The sequence below is a fragment of the Athene noctua genome, chromosome 1 (assembly GCF_965140245.1).
Source record: "Athene noctua chromosome 1, bAthNoc1.hap1.1, whole genome shotgun sequence".
Classification (NCBI taxonomy): Eukaryota; Metazoa; Chordata; class Aves; order Strigiformes; family Strigidae; genus Athene; species Athene noctua.
The window spans coordinates 69,351,432-69,373,996 of record NC_134037.1 but is presented as its reverse complement, the minus strand read 5'-3'; the positions used below and the strand labels follow the sequence as shown (position 1 = coordinate 69,373,996).

Sequence of the window (22,565 nt, the reverse complement as noted above, 5' to 3'; positions counted from 1 at the left end):
TAATGTTATTGAAGACAATGAGGTCTACTCATATTCTTAAAATTATATGTGGTTTGGGACCACATATCCAAAATATCTATATTTTGGATAAATTTCAAAATGTTTTCCAATATGCTCTGCTTTTTAATTTCTGTTGTCATGTTGCTTTATGTTGTTATAATGATCTTTTATCCTGAACCAAACTGCTTTACAAATCAAGCTATAGGTAGGGACAGTAGTAGCTACTTCTGCAAGGACACCGCATTTGATAGCATACAATTCCTTGCAGCAGCTATAATGATAGAAAGGTAGTAGTATAATTTCCAGTTGAAACAGCAGGAAATATTTAGTTAGACAAAATACAATTATACAAAATAGGACAAGCACTTGCTTTCTCCTCTGTTTCTTATTCTTAGGAGATCAGTACTAAAGTTAGAATCATAGAATGGTTTGGGTTGGAAGGGACCTTGAAGATCATCTTGTTGCAACCCCCCTGCCATGGGCAGGGACACCTTCCACTAGACCAGGTTGCTCAAAGCCCAGAACAACCTGGCCTGGAACACTGCCAGGGAGGGGGCAGCCACAGCTTCTCTGGGCAACCTGTTCCAGTGTCTCACCACCCTCACAGTGAAGAATTTCTTCATTACATCTAATCTAAATCTACCCTCTTTCAGTTTAAAACCCTTACCCCTCATCGTCTTGATATACTCCCTGATGAAGAGTCCCTCCCCACCTTTTCTGTAGCCCCCTTTAAGTGCTGGAAGGCTGCTGTAAGGTCTCCCTTGAGCCTTCTCTTCTCCAGCTGAACAACCCCAATTCTCTCCGCCTGTCTTCACATAGGAGGTGCTTCAGCCCTCTGATCATCTTTGTGGCTTCCTCTGGACCTGCTTGAGCAGGTCCATGACCTTCTTATGCTGGGGGCCCCAGAGCTAAACACAGCACTGCAGGTGGGGTGTCCTCAGAGAGGAGCAGAGGGAGAGAATCACCTGCCTCAACCTCCTGGCCACACTCTCTTGATGCAGTCCAGGATATGGTTGGTTTTCTGGGCTGCAAGTGCACATTGTTTGCTCATAGTCAGTTTTTCATCTGCTACTCCTCCCAAGTCCTTCTCCTCAGGGCTGCTCTCAATCCACTCATCACCCAGCCTGTATCTGTGCTTGGTATTGCCCTGACCCACATGCAGGACCTTGCACTTGGCCTTGCTGAACTTCATGAGGTTTGCATGGTCCCACCTCTCAAGCCTGCCCAGGTCCCTCTGCATGTCACATCCCTTCCCTCCAGTGTGTTGACCACAGCACACAGCTTGGTGTCATTGGCAAACCTGCTGAGGGTGCACTCAGTCCCACTGTCCATGTCACCAACAAAGATGGTAAACAGCGCCAGTCCCCATACTGACCCTTGAAGGACACCACTCGTCACTGCTCTCCACTCAGACATCAAGCTGTTGTCTGCAACAATTTGAGTGTGACTGTCCAGCCACTTCCTTATCCACCAAGTGGTCCATCCATCAAATCCAAGGCCCTCCAATTTAGAGATGAGGATGTCATGTGGGACAGTGTCAAATGCTTTGCACAATTCTGGGTAGATAATGTCAGTTAAAAAGGCAGGATGAAAGTTTGGGAGCTACAGAATTAGCCTATAAATCTACAAGATTGCTTGCAGTGTTTGTTACAGTGACTTCTCTCTTTATTTTCACTTCAGAAATCTCTATGTCCCAGAATGATATGGCTGACAGACGTCTCCTAACCACAGATTATGGGCAGAACGTGGAAAGAAGGAAGCAAAGAAGGAGCCAGTCTGATACAGCCATCAACATTACAAGCAGGGTATTCATATTATTATACACAGTGTCTAATTGTAAGGGCTGTTTCAGGAATGAAATATATTTGTAGGAGTGACTTACACAGTGGAATTGACTTTTATTATACAAGCAGGGATTAGCTGATGTTCATTCACCGTGGCCATGTTCTCTGACTCTTCACCAGGTTTTTGTCTGAGTCTGCACATTTGATTTCAGCCTAGAGCTAAAATGTTAGACTGAGATTTTACAAAGATCCTCACATGGGGAGGGAGACTATGGGTCATTTTACTCTCAGGTTGTCACAGACTCTCTTGAGGGTGATTGATGTCCGCTCTGTGTGATTGTTGGGCTGCAGGGAAGTGCTCTGTCTTTGTCCTCCTCTTGCCCCTCTTGCTGCTGAACAGGACCAAGCTGTGATCATCCAAATCCTATCCTGACACTTTCTGAGCACTTTTTAATTTGGAAAGGAGAAAACATTGACTGCTGTTAGCTGTTGGGCAACTTCCCTTTCCTTTTGCTTTGGTTACAGTCTCTAGCTTTCAGTGTTTTCTTGAGAAGTTTGAGAAACATCCAGCCATCTGTTTTTCCACAAATTGTGTAGGGCTGAAGATTATGTCACATATCTGTTTTATAGTTACACTGAAAATTCTGTTTTGTACACTTTCACTTCTCAAGTGACTGAACTTTGTCCATACTCAGTTTTCCACATAGTGGGTACTTACTGAATCACTTGTTCATCTGAATGAAGTAAATGTGGTCTGCTAAGTGCCTGAAGTAGATGCTGAGAACAGCTTTTGCTTTGGGCCAGACCTCATGGCAAGTATTACTCACATCTCCCTTGCTGCACACTTTTCACTTTCCTCTGAAGTGTTAGGTGTTGATAAATGGGAGAGTCAGCATGTCAGACCGCATGGTCTAGTGGTTTGGGTTGGCTCAGCAAGGTCTGTGTACCCTGTGAAATTAGTGTTGGTGGTTTTGTATGCAATTATATTATAAACAAAATTGGCAGCAATTATTACCTACCCAAAGGCTGCTTTCATTGTGGCAAACCACACTTCAGCATTACTCTATTCCACTGGCAGAGCACTGCTCTTTTAGTGCATCAAGAAATGTTGGAGTTGGAGATAATATGAACTTAAACTATGCTCCATTGCATGCTGATTTCACACAGTCTGTCATGTTTAGAAGAGAGATACGGGTTATTTGGCTTGAGAAGTGTATTAGTAGGGGATTCCAAATTATTTGTGTGGGTTTTTAATTGCTTGTTTAAAGATTTAGGACTTAAAATTTATGTCCACCCTTTGCATTACAGATTTTGAAAGATAGATTTCAGTGTTGCTAGAATTACTGTTGATCTCTTTCTTGTCTTTTTTTTGTGAACTTCATCTTTGCCATTTAGGTTTTTTAATATTGAAGGAAATTTTACTCGTCTGTCCCTGCACTTAGATGATAGCTTTTTGTATCTTTACTGTGATTTTAAAAATTATTTTAAATCTCTGTCAATGGCACTATTGAATTAGTCTTTCATTAATTTTTTTCTTCTCCATCTTTTTTTTCCTTTAATAAAGGTAGCTGTTTACATCCTTACTAGAGCTACAACTTAAGTTTAGGGACAGAGCCTGTTTTAAATTTCACAAGCAAAACAACTAATTACTCAAATTTATAACAAAATATGATGTAAAAATCTTACTTGCTGTGATTTCCACCCCAGAAAGAACTTTCATTTTTGGAGAATGAATTAAACCATTATTTTTTTCCCCTCGAAAGCTGCATTTTTCTCTGAGGAATGACTGGGAAGTAATAGCTGTAACTCTGCCATTTTGAATGTGCAGGGTATAAGACTGGGGTGCCACTTCAGACTCAAGACCACTATCTGTTTCTTAAGAAGTTTTCCAAATTTGTGGTATGTTCAGAGCTGATTGCTTCAGACTAAAAGTTGAAAGAGATTATATTTAACTTCAGTAATAGGGAAAAAACAATCTATTGGCAAGAACTACCATCCAGTGTAAAATCTGGATTTAGGAAGTTGATTGAATAGTGTTTTCTAGTGCCTCTCACCACCAGAACCTGTAAGTAAGTTCATTAAAGGAATTTCGGTTATATCTGCCTCACTGGGGGAACATGCAGACATGTGCAAGCTGTGGAAGCTGTTTGTGCTGCATGGGTAGCTGTGGGTTACCCCTCCTGTGACAGCGGATGCACGCTGCTGCAGACGTTGGCGCTGGGCTAGGTGGGAGCCTTGCTTATGTGACCTGATGCTAAGTTTAGCACTGGTAGTTATGTTGCCTTGTCAATCTCTTCTGTTTAACACAACAGAGAAGTCTTTCTGATCCAAGTAGAAGCTAAAATTCTGTGTGTTGTAGGTTGTTTTGGTTAGCAAGGAGAACTGGTGGTGTTGCAGGTTTTTATAAAGCAGAAGACAATTTCTCTGCTGAGAAATATGATGCTTTGGGTGGGGGAGGGGGTTGAGGCTATATTCTGAAGGCATTTTCTGTCTCCTCACAAGAGAACTTAATGCATTCTTGCATCTATTCTTAAGGTAGGGCAGTTACTACACATAACAATTCCTGTGTGTTCTAATAACAACATACTGGTTTGGATTTTGCACATCCTGTTTCTTTCAGAAGTAATCTCCTCTGTTGTCCTCATTCTTTAGTGCTTTCTGCTGATTGTGCAGGAGGGATTCGCAGGTTTGTTGAATATATATTGTCTGTTTCTTTAGTGCAAATAAGTCATGATCCTTTTTGTTGATTCAGTCACACTATATTCTTTCTAGTCTTTCAAGTAATGCCTGTTATACAATTTTTTAAAAAATAAAGTATTTTCTTAGATCCTCATCATGTAAAATTTCTTACCTCACTCTTTTCCTCCCTCTTGAACTGTGAACATACTTTTCATAGATTGTATTATCCAGGGGTAGTGGTGTTCCGGAATGAGCTGAAATCTATTTTCAGCATATTTCTAACCATATGTATTAATCTTTTGGAACTTACTTAATTCTATTAACTGTTGTTATTGGTAAACAGAGGTGGTTGAAGGTAAATAGCAAGGAGTTTTGTTACTATATATCTTGATTTTCCACAAATGATCAGGGTTTTCATGGGAAGATTGGAAAGGTGAATGGACTTGGTCAAAGCAAAGTCAAGAACACCTTAGAAATTTTAACTCTTTCTATAATCAAAGCTAAATAAGAACTTATGAATCTGTTTCTATTTTCAAGTCTCTTTCAACTTACATTAATTCTTGCATAGGTAGACGTGGGCATGTGTCATGCATATTGCAAAATACTATTTTTTAATTTCCTGGAGGGAATTCTTTTTTCTTCCAAAATTACTGTTTTGTTAAAGGCTAATAAGGCCTTTTATTAGTATGTTGCTACTTTTGATGTGTTATTTGTAGAGTGTTGTTAGTAATTGCTGTGGTATTGATCCTTAGATTAGGCGGTAGTATGTTGATTTTAGAAAATTATGAACATAATGAAAGTACTACTAGCTGGGATGAGAAAGATGTAAATCGACATTTAAATTAAGTTACTATATTGTCTTTGAAAGTGTGACACCTGTGTGACACTGATCAGAATGAACTGTAACTATTTACCAAATTTTCTTCTGATAACATTCCTGAAAGAATCAGGGCATTTTTCTTAAATTAAACAAAAATTGCTGACTTTCTTACAGATGAAAAGTATACCCAGTCTTCAACAGCTCATCACTGGGGCCCAAAATGACAGTGAAATTCTGACCAAAAGAAATTACAAGGAGGAAGAAGACGACATAACAACCAGTCCCACAAGTGATGCTGTTTTCTGTGATGGCAGAAAATATGTAAGTTAAAGGGTGAAGCACAACAGAACAGGTGCTTAGTGGGAACAGATATAAAAGCTAAGATCTTAGGCAAAATGTTGGTGTATTTTGGATTATATTGCAAAAGGAAGGAAGAATTTTACTTGAGTTTACATCTGCTGGAAGACTGACTGCCTTTGGTGGCATAGTAACACTGTGAACTTTTTGCAGCATAAGCCCCATCATATTAATAATGGGTAATTGATAGATGGGCATATCGATTAATAATGAATAATTGATAGATAAGCTTCCTCTGAATTTTATAAATGCAACTAACATTCTTCCCATTTTATATTAGTGTTGTGATCGTGAGCGTCACTCTTTTTAACCTAGTAGCCAGCTCTTTCTCTAAAACTTCATTTAACAGAAGAGTTTTGTTATTCTGCAAAAACAGTGGTAATGGAAATGTCAGTGTGTCAGTGAATGAAGAGGAAGGTGACAGTGATGGAAGCCAGGGGAGCAGTTCATAGATTTAGGGGATGGCACTGAATCATCCTCTAATGGATGGCATTTTGAATACTGTAAATGAGAGACAAGAAAGCCAGTTAAAAATGAATTCAGCACATGCTTTAAAGCCTCTCTGATTAACTGTGGAAGCTAATTTCTATGTATTAGTGATGAGGTTAAGCAGGGTGAAGTATCCAAAGAATCCATGACTGATGTAAAGAAGGGAACTAAAGTTACTGTTAGGGAATCAAGTTAAACCAGCCTGCTCATTTTGCAGAGGAGTACAAACACACAGAGAGATCTTGGTGCTCCCTCATAGTTTACTGCACTGTGAAGTCTGAGGTGTTAAACTGACAAATTGATAAGTTTTTGATTACATTTATGATTCTAATGACAACCATTTGAACTGGGCTATAGACAGCCCAGGCTTAAAATTGAAATGTTTTCTACTATCTTATAAAAGCAAAGGCCAAGTTCCACTAAACTTCCTTTTGTGGGTAAGTGTTGGATACTGATGGCTGCTCCGTGAAAATGTATCTTCCAAAATACCAGATGACATTGCTTCCAGTCATGCCAGTGGGAGTGCAATATATGAAGCCATTGCTAAATCCCTGTTCACTGAACCAAAAGGATGAGTGATCTCTACATTGAATGTGTGTGATGCCTAGTCAGGTGGGAGACATATGTAGTGATATTCAGTCCAAACATCATTAATCAGAACACCTATGCGGCCTCTAAATAAAATCTTCTGTGGAATAAATATTAGAGACTTTTGCAGAACTTTTTTGAGGACATACAAGCTAAGACAAAAATCTGTTTGCATTCCTTTGTCATGAAGAATTTTGGTGGAAAATAAGCATTTTCTGGTCAGATGAATAAAATTATGTCACTGAGTGGAAGAGCAGAGCTGAACAAAAGCTGCAAGGGAGATTGATTATACTGATAAATGTCTTGTGGAGGGAGCAAGATTACATGCAACAAGCATCAGGTCAAAACAGTCCTAACACTTGTTGTGACTTCTTCAGTAAGCACTCTGACTCTTCTTTTGTCAAGTTTGTAGGTTACTTAGAGCTTATAGAGTAGATAACTTCTTTAATCTAATTAAGCTGTTGGTGTGAATTTTAAAATGAGTATTTGGCAAGGTGCACAAATGAAGAAGAGCATCTGCATGGAAGAGAGATAACGATCTTATAAACACTACTCTGCAGTCTTAGCTGCTGGGTTGTGCAAGGCAGAACTCCTTGGTTAACCAGTCCTGTGTGGGTTGCTGTTTGTTTTCAGAGGGAGGAGTGAGCTAACACAGATATCTTAGCAATCTAGGGCAATGTTGCTGTGAGATTAATCGCACCAACAATTGTGCCTTCATGACATATGCTATGTAAATGTTTATAGGGCTCACCTTAAAGAATATCATTATAAATGAATGGAGACCAAACTGTTTTGAATGTGTTGATAATTTGTCACTGTGAAGGCTAGATAGCACTGTAAAGTTACATGTCTGTGCTGGGCCACAGAAAGGATTATAGTCTCTGCCTTCATTGCAATTTCATGGCCTCTGTAAATATTAGACACAAGTGCTGGTTATGTATGTGGCTGGACAGCATCCAAAGCTTTGCCCATAGGCAAAAGTAGATGAAAGGGAAACAAAGTGGCTGAGGCGATGTAGGAAACAGCTTGTTTATGCACCAACTGGATGTCTTCGTATTTTAATCTTTCCTGAACAGTGTGCTGCAGTATGGAGCATGTCATTTTTATATGGAGTTGGGGCATCTTTTAGAATTTATACTGAATGTGCAAGGCCAATTTCGTTTAATACATGATAGAACCTAATGTCTCAGCAGTGTAGCCTACTATGATTTATATGTATTAAAAGCAGTCTAGTTTGATGGGTTTTATGTTCTTAGATTTCAGAGGGTTTTTCACTCCCTTTCAGACATCCCATTTTTCTCATGGGGAGCCACATGGCAGTTTTACTCAGAGACAATTTCTAGATCCAGAAGTTACCTAAGAAAACATTTTCTTAGCTTAGAGAGCTTACCGAAGAAAAAAAGGCAAAGCACTAGAATTGTGATTACAGTCATAATTTTCAGGGCTGTTATGGAAGAAACAGAATGTTTTATACAGTTTACCTTAAATCTTCATGATTTGCAGTAGCTCTACAGTCATGTCTGTAAAGATGCTGACCTTTGAGGGAAATGTTTTGTCCTGTTTGATCTGAAGCTACTTTTCACAAACATTTGTCTTTTCTTAGGGGAGTTTGTATAGTCTTAACAGCACTTGCACTGACTCTGGCAATTTTGGCAAGGCTAACATCACAGGAGAAATAGAGTTTGCCATAAGATACATCTTCAAAGCTTGCATCTTAGAAATTTGCATCAAGGGATGCAAGAACCTAGCTTATGGAGAAGAGAAGAAGAAAAAGTGTAACCCGTAAGTATTTTGTAGAGGGGAAAAAAAAAAAAAAGAAAATATTCTGTTTTTAAAATACTTATGTATGCTGTGATTGAAATTGATTGATATATGGTAGTATGCCATGTTAGCACTTTCAGAATATCCAGCATATCCAGCCCTTTTTACATATCCACACTACAAGACAAATAGATTTCATATTAGTGCTTATTCCATTCTGACCATTTTCTGCTAATAATTGTGTCTTTCCCTGTCTGTGAGCAGGCAGTTGGGTATCTGTTGCTGATGAATAACTTTGGATCCTGAGAATATCTGTGCAGATTTTAGCTCTTAAGTTCTGGCCTCAAAATTAATATATAAGTGGTTAAAACATGAGATGTTGTGTTACTAGTTCATCTACTGACTCACTCTGGGTCACTGGGTGATTGCTATACTACTTCTGCACTTCCATCTTCTCTAATAAGAACAGAAATTTCAGATCTGCAATGCATTTTAAAATCTAAAGCTGTTTGATAATTACCTATTCTTTTAAGAGGAAGAAATACCTACTTCTGTGGATAAAATATGCCATAGAAGTTTTGGATTGGATAATTAAAATTTGTGATTTGTCCGTTTATTACTAAACAATCCTCTCTGACCATGCAACAACCATTCATAGAAAATCACCCAGTAAAATACCTAACTAACCTGTCCTTGCCCCTGCTGTCACACCACGTTTGAGCACTTGAGTGACCACATTGGTATTGTGGAGTTGCAGTCACCTTCACCCAGAAGGAACACGGCTTTTGTACATCTTGCAGAGGACATTCATGAAGACAAGCCTGGTGATGGAAGGAGCCTTGCTGGAACAGCAGCTCCTGAAGCAGGGCAGTTTGGGAGCGCTTCAGAAGTGGCTCAAGGTTCTTCAAGTGCCCTGGTAATTAAGCCAGGCAAACAGTTGCTGGAAGACTGAAAGGCAATATGGGAAGTGCCGTGTAGCAAACATTATGTTCTGTATTGGTATATATTTATATATTTCTGTTGGTTCCCAAGCCAACAGGAAAAGTACAGTCAGTGTACTCAACACACTTGCAAAAAAGCAGACTTTTAACTGATGTTTAAAACCTGTTGAATTATTTAGCTTGTTGACTGGTTTGAAGTCTGACTGGCTGCTTTTTAGTTAAATTGATCTGGGGTAATAGAGCAAAAGGCTAAAACTTCTAGTACCTGGATATTTAAAAAATTAGTTTTACCTATGGATAAGTTTGGAAAAAGTAGGGAAGGTGTGTAAATTCTGCACTGACAATACGAGATACAGCTGATTTTATTTACCCAGTAAGTTAATCAAGAGGCTGTTTGAAAAATGGTTTAAATCATATCTAAATATATACAAGTACAGTTTAAAAATATGTAGCATTATGTTAATAATCACTCCTTTCCCTGCCAAGCTGTGAGCAAGCACTCTCTATTGCTAATACTCTTTAGTGTTGAAGCCATAACACAAATACAGCCCACTGAACTCATATTAAGGGAAATATTTAAGTATGAGAATACATGACATACATTGGGTAGGAATCACTGGTGCTTGATATCAGTCCAGCTTTTTCTTGAATCAATGTTAGGGCAGTTTTGAGCACTTTAGACAATCTCCCACTTTCACTCTAGTGGCTATTATAACAATTGGCATTTGTAAGAGTTATGAATTATTATGTATTGTTTGTAGGATTATACCTTTTTTTGCTACATGGTATTGTAAAGATGAGATATTTTCTTCATGAACAAGCAGTAATTATCCTAAAGTTGATTGAGTTGATTTTTTTTTTTTCTTTGAGCACATATGTTGGTTTTTTTCATCATTAAACTGTCACTACAACTGACAAGGTGACTTCCTTGGTGCTATTCTATCAAAGGCCGAGAGTATGAGAAAAACCCATTCCTATTCAGATCCTAATCCTTTCCCAATTAGATAGAATTGAAACACAGGGGCTGAATGGTGTACAGGGATCCTTATAGTCTGTCTGCTTTTATTGAGAAAGGATATAAATCACAACTTGCCATGTTATTGCTTGGAAAATTACAAAGTCAATACAATTGTTTAAGAATTAAGAAAAATCTCTCATCAAATTAATTTTTCTTCTTAATTTGATTTCCTCCCCCTCCCCACCCTTCTTGTCACTTTCTATATATCCTTCTCTCTATCTACAAGGTATGTTAAGGTTTATTTACTTCCTGATAAATCTCCTCGGAGTAAGCGGAAGACAGCTGTCAAAAAGAGTACAGTGGATCCAGAATTCAATGAGACTTTGAAGGTACCATTTGCAATTGAGTGCTGCTAGGTGTGCATTTCCATGGTAATGTCTCCTTTTGTAATGTACAATCCTGCAAGTTCAGACTCATCCCGATGGGGCAAATCTAGGAGTCACTGACAACAGTTATTTTAAAAAATTATGTTTTTCAGTCCCAATAAGAGAAAATGGGTTTGGAGTTACAATGGTAAATTGCAAACCATTAGAAGAGTCTGCTTTTGTCCGTGAAAACATTCCTAATGAATTCCAGTGTTGTTCTGAGTTATCTTGTAGCAAAAGCAAAATGTCTTCCACACTTTTTCTGTACATTCAGGAACTGGGTGTCTTGCAGAGCAGTTAGTATTTTACACAAGTATCCCTTTCAACTGATACCCCTTTTGTCAGTGTCACTGGGAGTGTCTCTGCAGTTAGCTGAATGCAAACTGAATTCCACCACCTCTGAAACGTTGTCTGCTTCCTTTTCCCTGTGCAACTGGTGCCAGGCTATCTCTTCATAGTGTCTAATTTCAAACATTAATAATCTCACTGGAGAACAGTAGTTACACTTTTAATTCCTTAATGCCTTGCAATATTACTTCTCACATCCTTGTAAGAACTGTGTGTAGAAAATAGGAGCCATTATTCTCACTTCTCAGACACTTAATGAAATGTGAAGCTGAAGCTGAGTACTGTCAGCTGGGAGAGGTTGGATTAGTTTGGTTGTTCCCAGCTCCAGTATAGTACTTGGATCACTACCAACCCATTTTTTGTGTGCATCAGCAACCTGCAGTAGCAGATAAGATGAGTTCTTCAGTAATGCATCTTGGAAGAGAGATGAAACTAAGTTAATAGAGTGATAAACTTGTACTTTGACTACACGAAAGTTTCAGTGTTGCTTTCATCTCTTGGTGTGTAATGAACATTAAGAATCTGTAGAGTGAAACAGGCAAAATGTTTGAGAATACTGTTGTTAAAATTTGATAACAACAGAAAAAGGTTTATGTAATGTGTATGATTCTCATATAGCCCAAAGTCTGTATATACGGCTTAAGCTGGGAGAAAAAGGAGCCTGAAGTTGGAATAATTGGTCCTAATTTTATAGTCCCTTTTCAGTGCTAGAGTCATGCAGAACTGATAAAGGGAGAGTGAGAGCCATGCCTGAGCTGGCTGCATGAACGCTAAAGGTAGTTTAGTTAGAAGTCTTTTAAATTAGTTTAATTATTAGTTTATCCAGAGTAGCAGAAATGGTCAAAAGAGCATAGCGCTAGTGCAGGTAAATGACATCATGACACTGAGATCTAACTTGGTGAGATTCCACTGCAAATTAAGGCACCTGCATTTAGGTAGCTGCATGTGTGAGAGGTGTGTAATTGCTCTTGGGAATCACTGGAGCCCTGGATGATTCAGCCCCTCAGCCTACACCCAGCTTGTGATTCAGCAGCCTAAACATGGGTAGTGATGTCCTCGTCCAATGCCCTCGCCTCCAGCTTTCAGCCCAGGGGGGTGCATGTCACCTGTAGGCTGGGTATCACATCTGCCAGTCTCACATGGGTATATTAGGTACCCAACAATGTCTCAAAGGCTCTAACTATGTTCTGGGAGAGAATCAGGGCTTTAATTAGTGGTCAGCTGGATTACTTCCTTGCCTCTACTGACTGCATTGTGTAGATGTCCTCTGACCAGAATGGAAGTTCTAGCACCTTCATTGGTGTCTTAATCTTGAACTGGCCTCCAGAGCAGCCAAATTCTGCTGGGAGTGTAAAACAGAAATATATATATATATATATATATATATATATATATATATATATTAAAAAAAAAAAAAAAAAGCCAAACAGCAAAACCGGTCAAGAATTATTTAAAGTTCTGAACCTTGTTCAAGGCAAGTCAAGGTATTCCTGGAATGTTGTTTCATGTTTGGATGAGCATTAGTTAGCACTTAAGTAGTGGAGTAATATGTAGATTGCAAAGCACATTCAGACAACATGGTTCTGTCTGCGTCCAGATGCCTTCAGCCATGTTGTGGCTGTGCTTCCTTTGAGCAGGTTATAAGCATGGGCCTGCCTTCATCCTGTCTACTGCTTTGTAAATATTGTTTATCTTTCTAGTACAAGATTGAATACTCCCAGCTGGGAAGTCGGCAGCTTCAGATCTCTGTGTGGCATGCAGGATCACTCAAATACAGAGTGTTTTTGGGGGAAGTGGTGATTCCACTAGCAGCATGGAATTTTGAAGAGAACTCGATGCAGTTGTTCAACTGGTACCAGCTCAAACCCAAGGTGATTCTTAGTTTTTGTGCTTAGTTTTATCTTAAGAGCAAGAATTACTGAAAACTATGAAAAAGGCCACTCTTCTGAGATCATTGAGGGGAGAATGCTGTCAGTCCAGCCCATTAGTAAGATATGTTGCAAACATAAATAAACTGCGAGAAAGGTGTGGAATAGCATGATTGCAGTAATACAATTTCTGTATGTCCGTTTCTTCAGCTTGAAAAGCATGAAGATGATCTTATCCAGTACAGTGGTGAACTCCTCGTGTCTGCAAGACTGTCAGTACCAGCCCAGTGTAAAAATTTCCAATTTGAAGGTATGAAATGTTCCAGCATATGAATCCCTTGGCTAGAAAAGAATTTAGATCAATGAAGGACTGACAGTGTGTCCATATAATATTCCTGTATGGGATTTATGACAGCTACTGCAAATAGTGGTTTGTGGTGTATTATATTTTAAATTAATTAAAATTCAAACATTTGACAACTGCATATTTTTGTTCTTTTTAATGCCAGCAAAAGCTGCACATCATAACAGCAGCAGTATGATGCATCCAGCTGCTTGGCAAGCTCGTGCCTGTTGTGGTATTGCCAGCAGACTTTATTCTGGAGGTGTTGCAGCAGTTTTACTGCCCAAGGCAGAGACTGCCATTTGAGGGAAAAGGCAGAAGGGAAACCACTGCAAGGCTGCCAGGCTGGCACCCTTGGCTTCCTCCAGTGGTCTCATTTTAGACAGATTGTTTCAGTTAGAAGTTGTTAGACTCAAAATGTACAGTCAGGATTCAGTTTTTGGTAGTGAAAGACTTGTAAGGTACATTAAGTATTGCTGTAGTGTGTCAGAGCAAGCACCTGCTGGTGGAGTAAAATAAGCACTTTGGATGTGAGGGATAGGACAACCTCATTTTCCTTACCTCCTGAGATCACAGAAAAGCAGATGTTCAGAGCTTGAGTAATGCTCTCTGTCTTCAGGACTGTAGCAACAGGTAGAGACCAATAGGAAGATCTAATTAGCTGTTAGGTTAATTTTGTTCCCTTTTCTTTTCCAAATGACCACAAAGTTATCAGCTTGCTTTCTTCCATTTATCCTCCCTACACAAGCCTGTGTACTGGGTCTCTAGAGCTCTATAAGTGGAGCAGTATCAGACCATGGGTTTGGCTGTTTCCCCTGCCACGCTCCTGTGGGTATTGCCCTGTGTTTATTTTTCACAAATACGGTGGAAAGCTTTGTCTTTGGAACAGGAATCACAAAGCAACCTGCTACTCACTGCTTGGGGGTTTTTTGTGTATGTGAATGTACAAGCAGGTTAAAATCTTCCAAATTATCCTAATACAGCATTGTGGCTCCTTATCTCACAGTACTGCTTAGGCATTTTCCTACTTACTTATAGCAGCATCTTAAACTATCATCTGAACTAACTGGTTATTTCATGTGACAAATGCTCCTGTTTCAGGAAAAAAAGACCAAGGAGTTCCCAACTGCCAGCTTCAGGTTATGATATTTGGGGCCAAGAACTTGCCCATGCCGAGATCTGCTGGAATGCTGAACTCATTTGTTAAAGGGTATGTATGAAACCTAACACTTCAAATAGAAAACAGCACATACCTTCCTTCTGTGCAAATGTGTTTATTAACGTGTTTTTCATCAGGACAGTGGCGTGTGAAGTGGGATTGTCCACACTTGTAGTCAGGGTTCCTTACAGTGATGACACTTGGGTGTCTGCACAACAGCAGCATCAGAAGAGTGGTGATGGGTCCCACCTGCTCTCTGGGTCCTAAACAGAACTTCAGAATTTACTGATATAATTAAAATTCAGAATTCACTAGTTTAAGTATCTGCTTTTAGATATTAGGAGAGTAAAAAAAAAAAAAAAAAGTGCAAATGAAGAGGGTATTTTCATTTCTATTTTCAGTTCTGCATTTGCAGAATTAAATACAGCTTTGGATACATTGGAAACTTTTTCTAGATGTTTTAAACAGAGGAGGGCCTCAATTTTTCTTCAGTGTGTTGGGTAGCTTGTATGTGGGATCATTTTACTTTCTTACTGTCAGGCATCAGATGCTATTGGAAGTATGATACTGGGGTAGACTTACAACATCTCATAGAGCCATTTCACCTGCTGTGGCATTTATCTGCAGTGAAATGGGTGTTTTATCTGCTGAAAGGCAGGTTTCAGGCAGTATTGGGTAACAGAACAGGGAGTAAAACCTCTTTCAGCAGTCAGTGACAGCAAAGGAAAAGCAGACCAGAAGACCCTACTTGAACCTGCACTGAAGGCAAACAGGAAAAGGAGCAAGTCCTAAAATAAACACACTGGCACCACATTCTACCTTGCACTTAAGCTGGACATCTTTGCTATTTAAGGCAAACCAAAGGGCCCTTTGGTTTGCCTTAAATTTGGATTACTGCAAATGTTTTGTTTTCAAATCAGTAACCTTGCTGAATTCTCATTGTTTTGGGGAAGTTGTCTTATCCTTCCAAACAAAGCAGAGGTAAAGCGAAAATGTCCTGTCCTGAAGAAGGAAGCTTGTCCCCAGTGGAAGCACTTGTTTGTCTTTGATGGTGTTACCTCAGCTCAGCTACAGCAATCATGTCTACACTTGACTGTCTGGGAACAGTCAGCTTTCAGCTCAAGTGATCACTTCCTAGGAGGAGCCAAGCTTGGTGCAAGTAAGTTCTTTATTACTAAAAATCGAAGGTAATTAGGAAAAAAGTTCACTTAGTTTGCATTCTAAATAATAATGTTTACACCGTGCTATTTATTACCTGCTGTCATGTGCCTACACATGACAGGGGCCCCAGCCCCTGTTCTAAGGAATCTGCAATCTTGGGCTTTGATCCTCCAAGAACTGATGTACGTGTTTTAGCTCAGGTCTGTGAAGAAGCTCAAGGCTGTCAGTGGGAATTTTCAGGAAAGCCATTTGTTAGCATGGTAACTTTTAGGGTCAGAGCCTGGTTAATGCTAAGACAGACACAGAAGAAGTGGGTGCAGTTAACTCATTTAGAACTCCATGTATATCTTTTAAGACTTGTTCCTTGAGTTGTTTTCTATGAACTGGCTAATTTTAAATTCTATCTCATCAAAAGAATGCACAAGAACTATTGATCTAATGGGCTCCAACCTTGCTTATGTTTGTTATTATTTTACATCCACAAATCAATCCAATCACTGGGAGCTACAGAAAGTGGAACTTGATGCGAAGGGGCTATTGCACGTCTGAGTCTTGGGCTCTACTCTAGCATAAGAACAAGCTCCTTCTGAAGGCAGAGAAATTTGTGAGAAACCCTCTGCTCCATAGGCCCTGTTTAACTGGTAGTTGACTTGAAGACTGCCCAATGGAGTCTCTCACCCCTGTCTTCTCAGAGAGTGCATGTGCTTTGGTTTCAGTATTTGAGATTAAAGGCCCAAAGAGGTTAAGGCTCAGTCACCTTGGCATGGTATCAGCATGCACTTTAGAGGAGCATTATCCCTGGTAATAACTCAGTGCTGTGCAGGCTTACTCATGAACTTCTTTTGATTTTCCCACCCAGCATTTTCCTTTCTGCTGGAGCAGGGACTACCTGCTTCTGAGTGAAGCCTATGCAAGCCCTAAACCTAGTGATGCACTGAAGTCACCAGAGACAAACACAAGCAGGGGACTTGCTGCCATTCTGCTGTTATGTATGCACGCTTGCTCTTCTGCTTTTAGACACACAACCAAAAACTTTGCTGCAGGCTGAGTTCTTCAGAGAGTGATCCTAGTTTAACATCACTTTATTTACATAATCATGTAAATTATGCTTCAAAAGTGTAATTATAATTTAGTGCAATTAATGTCTTAGGGGAGCTACAGAATAGCTGAAATGTCTGTGGAAGTGGGAGAAGCCTGTTTGTTACCTAATCCATTGGCCAGAAGATGAGCAAGGCCAAGTGCAAAGTAACTTTGTGACCTTTCCTTTTGCTCTCCTGCAGAGGATTCGGGTGGCTCTACAGACCTTGGTTTTCAGTCAGTGCTCCAATGGCAGGAAGTGTTCCGCAGCCCCAACACATGGATGGACTTTACACTTGTACTGCATTCAAATAAGGAGAACTTTAAATCATGAGAGATAACTGCACAACAACTTTTCCTTGCCCCTGTGTGATGTTTGAAATTCAAGTGGCACGTACCCTTCAGGTCTGAGGAGGCGTACACTGCAACAGTACCTACTCCTACATTCTGAAGGTTTTATTTCTCAAAAAGTTAAGGCTTTGTTATCTGTGTCTCTAGCTGGAGTATAAGGTTAGTATTGTTTCTTCAGGAGTGACAAATTCGGTTTGTGAATGCATTATGCTGACAAGATCATAATGCAGTTTTCCATTTCTGGGCATAGCAGAACAGTAATTACTTTATTTAATCACAAATAGGAATACTTCTTAGAGAAAATACCAGTTACCCTAAAGTTACATGCTTTCCCTCAGATCATGATGTTTTATACATGTTCAGAAAGAATTGAAAACTAGTTTAACTGCTTGCTGCAGCTGGGTGATGCTAACACTTCTGTGTTTCAGAATTATCTACAGTGACATTTATTTCACATGACCCTAAAAAGCTTTGACCTGTGGCCACATGCCTCTTAAGCATGTGGTATATCACGGTGCTTAAAAACCATGTAAAATATGTAAATTTTCCCTCAGTAGGAACGTGGGACAATAGCTAATAGAGTAAGTGTGGCTGTAGGAAGCTCCTTGTTCTTTTCAGCTGCTGATGTAAAATGGTATTAACAAGTCTGATCCAGATGGTAGACAGCACAGGGTAAGAGTTTAGCAAAAGTTATCATTTACTTATGTGAACTGATGGAAATAAAGGCTTAAGGCCCCACTACTGTGTCAGTTCACTTGGCCTCAGCTGTAGTGTTACAGGCAAAAGAAACTTCACAGATACAGCTGTCACAGCAAGTATTTGCCTGCCTTCCTTTCCAGGACAGTGCGGCTTTTAAGGACTTCAGACACAGGGATTCATATGCTAAGATCAGGAGGCAAAAGAGCAGTAGTGCATCTTACACAAAATACACACCACACAAGAAACACGTGACTCCAAGTCCTTTGTTACTTTGCAGATCTTTTATTTAGATGTTTGCTGCTGCAAATAAAAAAACCACACAAGATTCAACTCAAGTATAAAGCAGCATAGATGTTGTAAATGGAAGAGAAGAACTGACAACATACTGTATCTCACTTTCTAACAGATTTTCAAGGAAAGGGGGAGATTAGTGGGGAAGGAATGGTCACAGAAATGCTCTCTACTAGAGAGAATACAACTGTGATATAAACAAGCAGTCCCTTCATCTTTGGAGTCTGAAACTTTAAATCAAACATTTAAAAAAATTAGAAAATTTGTTAGAAAAATAGGTGCAGTAAAATTGTATATATTGGATCATGTGTACATATAACAGTTTTCATTAAGTAAAAAAATGATCTTTACAAATAATGCTTTATAGCAAATAAGCAGCTGCACTGTATCAGAGTACAGTGTTGTTTAGGCATTTTTACAGATGCAAGTCTTAAATCTGAAAAGTAACAAAATATACAGAGCAAAACTATTTTCCCTTTAAACTAGTATTGCAATCCACGTATTGCATGGTTTTTTATATATATAAATACTAGACTATAACTGATCAGTAATAAAGCTGGAATGCACACACAGTAGTGTATTAGATTCCAACAAAGTATTTGCCCAGTTGTTCCATGAGGAGGGTATCAGCATCCCTGTGCCACACTTGTGAGCCATTGCTGTAGAATTTCTCCAGATGAGAACAGCAACCAGCAAAAGCCTAATTTCTACACAAAGTAGTTCTGAGGTGTTGTCAGTTCTTTTTGGGGGGCCGGGGAAGAGGAACACAGACATCAGGACCAGGAAAAAATAGGGTGTACACACATATACATGTACATATACACATGTACAGGTGCTTGCAACAACAACCTGTTCTAGAACCTGTCTTCTCAGCTGTTGGACTTTACACTGTAACTAATAATACAAAGACATATGGCACAAAATTCACCCACAGTTGCTTATTTTTAGACCAAGCTGAATCCAGCACCTGCACAGGACACGCATCTTCAACTAGAAGCACGGCCTATTAAAATTTGTCTTGCTTAAAAGAGAGATGTGACATAAGGCCTTTTGGCACTAAGCAAAGGCATGGGCAAGTTAGCAGGATCAGTGGTATGATGAGTTTTTAACTTCTATTAAATTTGATATAGTTATGAAATAAAAGGGAGATTCAAACACCTCTGGGTTTAGTGAATATTTGTTAAGTGTCATACAATGACCCCTCCTCAGGGAAAAAAAAAACCAAACACAACAAAAAAAAAAATCCCAAAACAAATCCACAGCATTAAGATCTGCCTTTCCCCACAGTCCTGCCTTCTTGTTACAGGCATCATTACATCGCCTCGAACTCATCAATTCTCTGCTTGGTGTTGCCTTGCCGGATCTGCCGCAGCGTCTTGTACTTGTCACGTCCCTGTCGCATGTTCTCCGAGTGGATAATATCATTGTGGGTCCTCTTATTTTCATCTCTAGCCTGGGCCAGCTCGTCTGTCAGTGCCTGCAACAGAAAACATTAAATACAGATTATACACAAGAAGCTTTCAGCTCATGACAGTAGTGTTCTTTGGCAAGAGTGGACAGTTGTTCGATGGCTGGACAGCTCAGCCATACAGACACAGCATAGGCTTTCCATAAACACGATGGATGATGTAAGTGAGCTCAAAGTCTGAGCAACAAGAGTGATCTTTATATACCTTGTCTTTAATTCAGACTGCCTATAGGAATTGTAAACAAAGAGAAGCTCTAATGCTTTGTGTGCTTAACCTGGTGCTTAACCAATCTATTTTCCAGGAATGATGGTTTCAATTAGTCCACCTCCTCCAAGCAGCGCCTTACCCTCAGTTGCCTCTGTACACGTTCGTTCTTCTCTGCTTCAGTAATGCGCTTCTCCTCGTTGCGGTCATTCCTGATCCCCTCGCTGGAGAACTCCGCGCTGTAGGCAGAGTACTCTGATCCTTCGTCTTGCAAGTTATCATGGACATGGTAGTTCACTGGCTCATAGACAGGTGGTGGGGGTGGAGGCGGGGCTGTCATTACCAGGTGTAGCTCCTCCTTTGTCTTTACCAAATCCTCCTGGGCTTCCTTGGCCTTTGGGAAAAGTATGAAAAGTATTTTAAATGCACTTCTTGCTTTAAACAAGCTTAATCAACACTTCATTGCTTATCTTCCCAGCTTTTCCAATCTACTATGAAAAGCAAGAAAGAGGGAATTAAAATTAAATCTCTGCAGCTGACAGTACTGTTAGTCTTACACAGATTTTTTTTTTTTTTTTGCTAGTGATGCTATTATCATCCACTGTGTAATGTGTAGGGGATCTGAACAAAGAATTTTCTTCCAATAAAACACAGCCTAGGAAAAATATTTCTGTGGGAAGCTACAGTTATCTTCATCCTGTTACCCATTCGAAGAGCTGTAGGCTGTAAATTTGGGTTCCACAGAGCAAGAACTTAATTCCCAAGTTGGCATTTGTAATGCTATTACACACTAGGCAGTCGGCTTCCTCACTGCTTCAGTGGCTCTGCCCTCCCACGTGGTCTGCAGCGGGAACACCAGGCACTCTGAGCCTTCCATGGTTTATTCTTGGTTTTAGTGCGTCAAATTATTAAACTCTCCTGAGTCAGGTACCAGGAAGCCACTGACAATAGCGCACACTCTGCCAGACTGGTACCTGCAGTGTGGCTGCATCTGTAGCATCTTCTCAACTGATGTCACGTTTTCAGACATTACATCAGGGATCAAATGCATCATTTATACATGTGCCCCTTCCCCCCCCAGCTCCAAGATGATGATCACAGTTTTAGGTTTTATACAGGCTTCCACTTTGAATTTTGACCGAATTTGCTCCAACAATTTTTTCGTTGGAAGAAAGGTGTCTTGCAGACATACTGCACTTTCATCACAACTCTGCCCTTCTCTGCTAGTGCACAGACATTTGTCTCCACACGTTTAGAGAAGTCAGTCACATGAGGCTGAGCACCATGGTTTGCTCTGCTCAAGTGTAGAACTTCACAGAAACTTTGTAACGCAGATACTCACTCTAATTTGCCACTCTTCAACCTCACTTTCTTTACGCCTCCTTGCCTCTTCAAGAAGTGCAATCTTGGCTGTATACTCTGCGAGCTCTGTAGCCTGTTGAATAATAAAACTGGAATTATAAGGACTCTTAAAAAAAAAACAAACAAAAAAACAAAACCAAAGAAACACTGTTGACTGAGAAAACACCCAAGTGTTACACTTCACTGTAATAAAGACTGAATAGGAAATGAAGAACAGAAAGCAGATTGCTCATGATAGAAACTAGTGCCACAATGATGCTATCACATGGTCTAGTACTTTGGTGCACTGTTTTTCCCTGGAGAACACGGCTTTGCCTTACTCCAAGGATAGAGTAACAAGCCTGTATATCTTATCCTTAAAATGACTGGGTCTTACCAACTGTTCCTGACTCTTTATCTGGTCCATAGTTTGTCTCTCCAGCTCTTCCTTGGCCTGAAGAGCTGCCAAACGATCAGCTTCCAAGCGCTCTGCTTCCTCCTGGGCTCGTCTCCTTTCCTCCTCCAGCTGAATGGCTCTTTGGATCTGATCTGAGAGCTCTGGAAAAATATGGATCAATATGGTTAGTCACAAGCTAACCACAGTCCAAGCTCCAGTCACAAGCCTGGTCAAAGGGAAGGGACCGCAGACAGTCTCTTAGGAAGCTGCAGAAATCACAAAAAGCATTTTACTCCAGCCTGCAACATCCCTTCACTGCACACCTCAAAGTAATTATTTGCATAATGCATCACGTAACTTAATTCAGAAGTAGTCAGCTGCACATTATAATTACATCTTCTGCAAGATATTTGCACTGAAGTCTGTAAGACTGTCATGATTTTGCTACCCTTAATTGACAGTTTACTACAAGGACCAGATGTTGGTGTCTCCAGTCCACTCATCTGTGCATTGAAACAGAAGCTTCCATTTCACTGGAAAGACTTTTTCCCCAAAGTACTTTTTCTGTTGGGAATTAAGAAAAAAGTATTGAGAGCTGAACACTTGTTCACTGCTGGAAGAGGCTGTACTACTGAAACTCTTGGCAACGGGAAAACAGAGAGTTTGTGCCCTTCAGTTCCCAAATACAACCAGCAGATTTTAGGTGACTTTCACACTTTGGATGATTCCAGCAGTATGCACACAGGTGTGTATTTACCAGTACAGGTAGATATGAGTAAGCCTTGTCGAGAGATCCCATTGTCACCAGATTTAGGCCAGGTGTAGGCAGTGCATATAACCCTTCTATGGAGCACAATACATGGTCTGGTCAGCCAGTACAAGTACTTTACCTTTCTCTGCTTTCTGAGTCTTCACCTCATACTCTTGTAGCCTCACGAGCAGCTCCTCCTTCTCCCTCAACATTTGTTCTTTCTCCCTTTCAATTGTCTCCCTCTTCTTCTTTTCATTTTCTAGTTGTTGCCTGTTAGAAACAGATTTCATGCTTGAAGCTCACT

The 22,565-nt window shown here is 39.9% G+C and overlaps 2 protein-coding genes across 3 annotated transcripts in view; one reads left to right on the top strand and one right to left on the bottom strand.

The window, feature by feature from the left end:
- SYTL3 (synaptotagmin like 3) overlaps window positions 1-22,565 on the top strand; it is a 38,220-nt gene that overhangs the window by 14,196 nt on the left and 1,459 nt on the right. Inside the window, 9 exon segments of the mRNA XM_074896478.1 lie at window positions 1,681-1,805; window positions 5,458-5,604; window positions 8,321-8,499; window positions 10,664-10,766; window positions 12,851-13,021; window positions 13,229-13,328; window positions 14,463-14,571; window positions 15,474-15,679; window positions 16,962-17,073. Of these exon segments, the coding sequence (XP_074752579.1) occupies window positions 1,681-1,805; window positions 5,458-5,604; window positions 8,321-8,499; window positions 10,664-10,766; window positions 12,851-13,021; window positions 13,229-13,328; window positions 14,463-14,571; window positions 15,474-15,679; window positions 16,962-17,073 (1,252 nt within the window).
- Window positions 17,908-22,565, bottom strand: part of EZR (ezrin) — a 37,290-nt gene continuing 32,632 nt past the window's right edge. For both annotated transcript variants that reach the window (XM_074896475.1, XM_074896477.1), the window contains exons 9-13: window positions 22,401-22,531; window positions 21,511-21,671; window positions 21,115-21,207; window positions 19,915-20,166; window positions 17,908-19,576 (exon numbers count right to left, since the gene is read on the bottom strand). In XM_074896475.1, coding sequence (XP_074752576.1) covers window positions 19,412-19,576; window positions 19,915-20,166; window positions 21,115-21,207; window positions 21,511-21,671; window positions 22,401-22,531 — 802 coding nt within the window. In that variant the 3' untranslated portion in view covers window positions 17,908-19,411. The remainder of the gene's footprint in view (window positions 19,577-19,914; window positions 20,167-21,114; window positions 21,208-21,510; window positions 21,672-22,400; window positions 22,532-22,565) is intronic.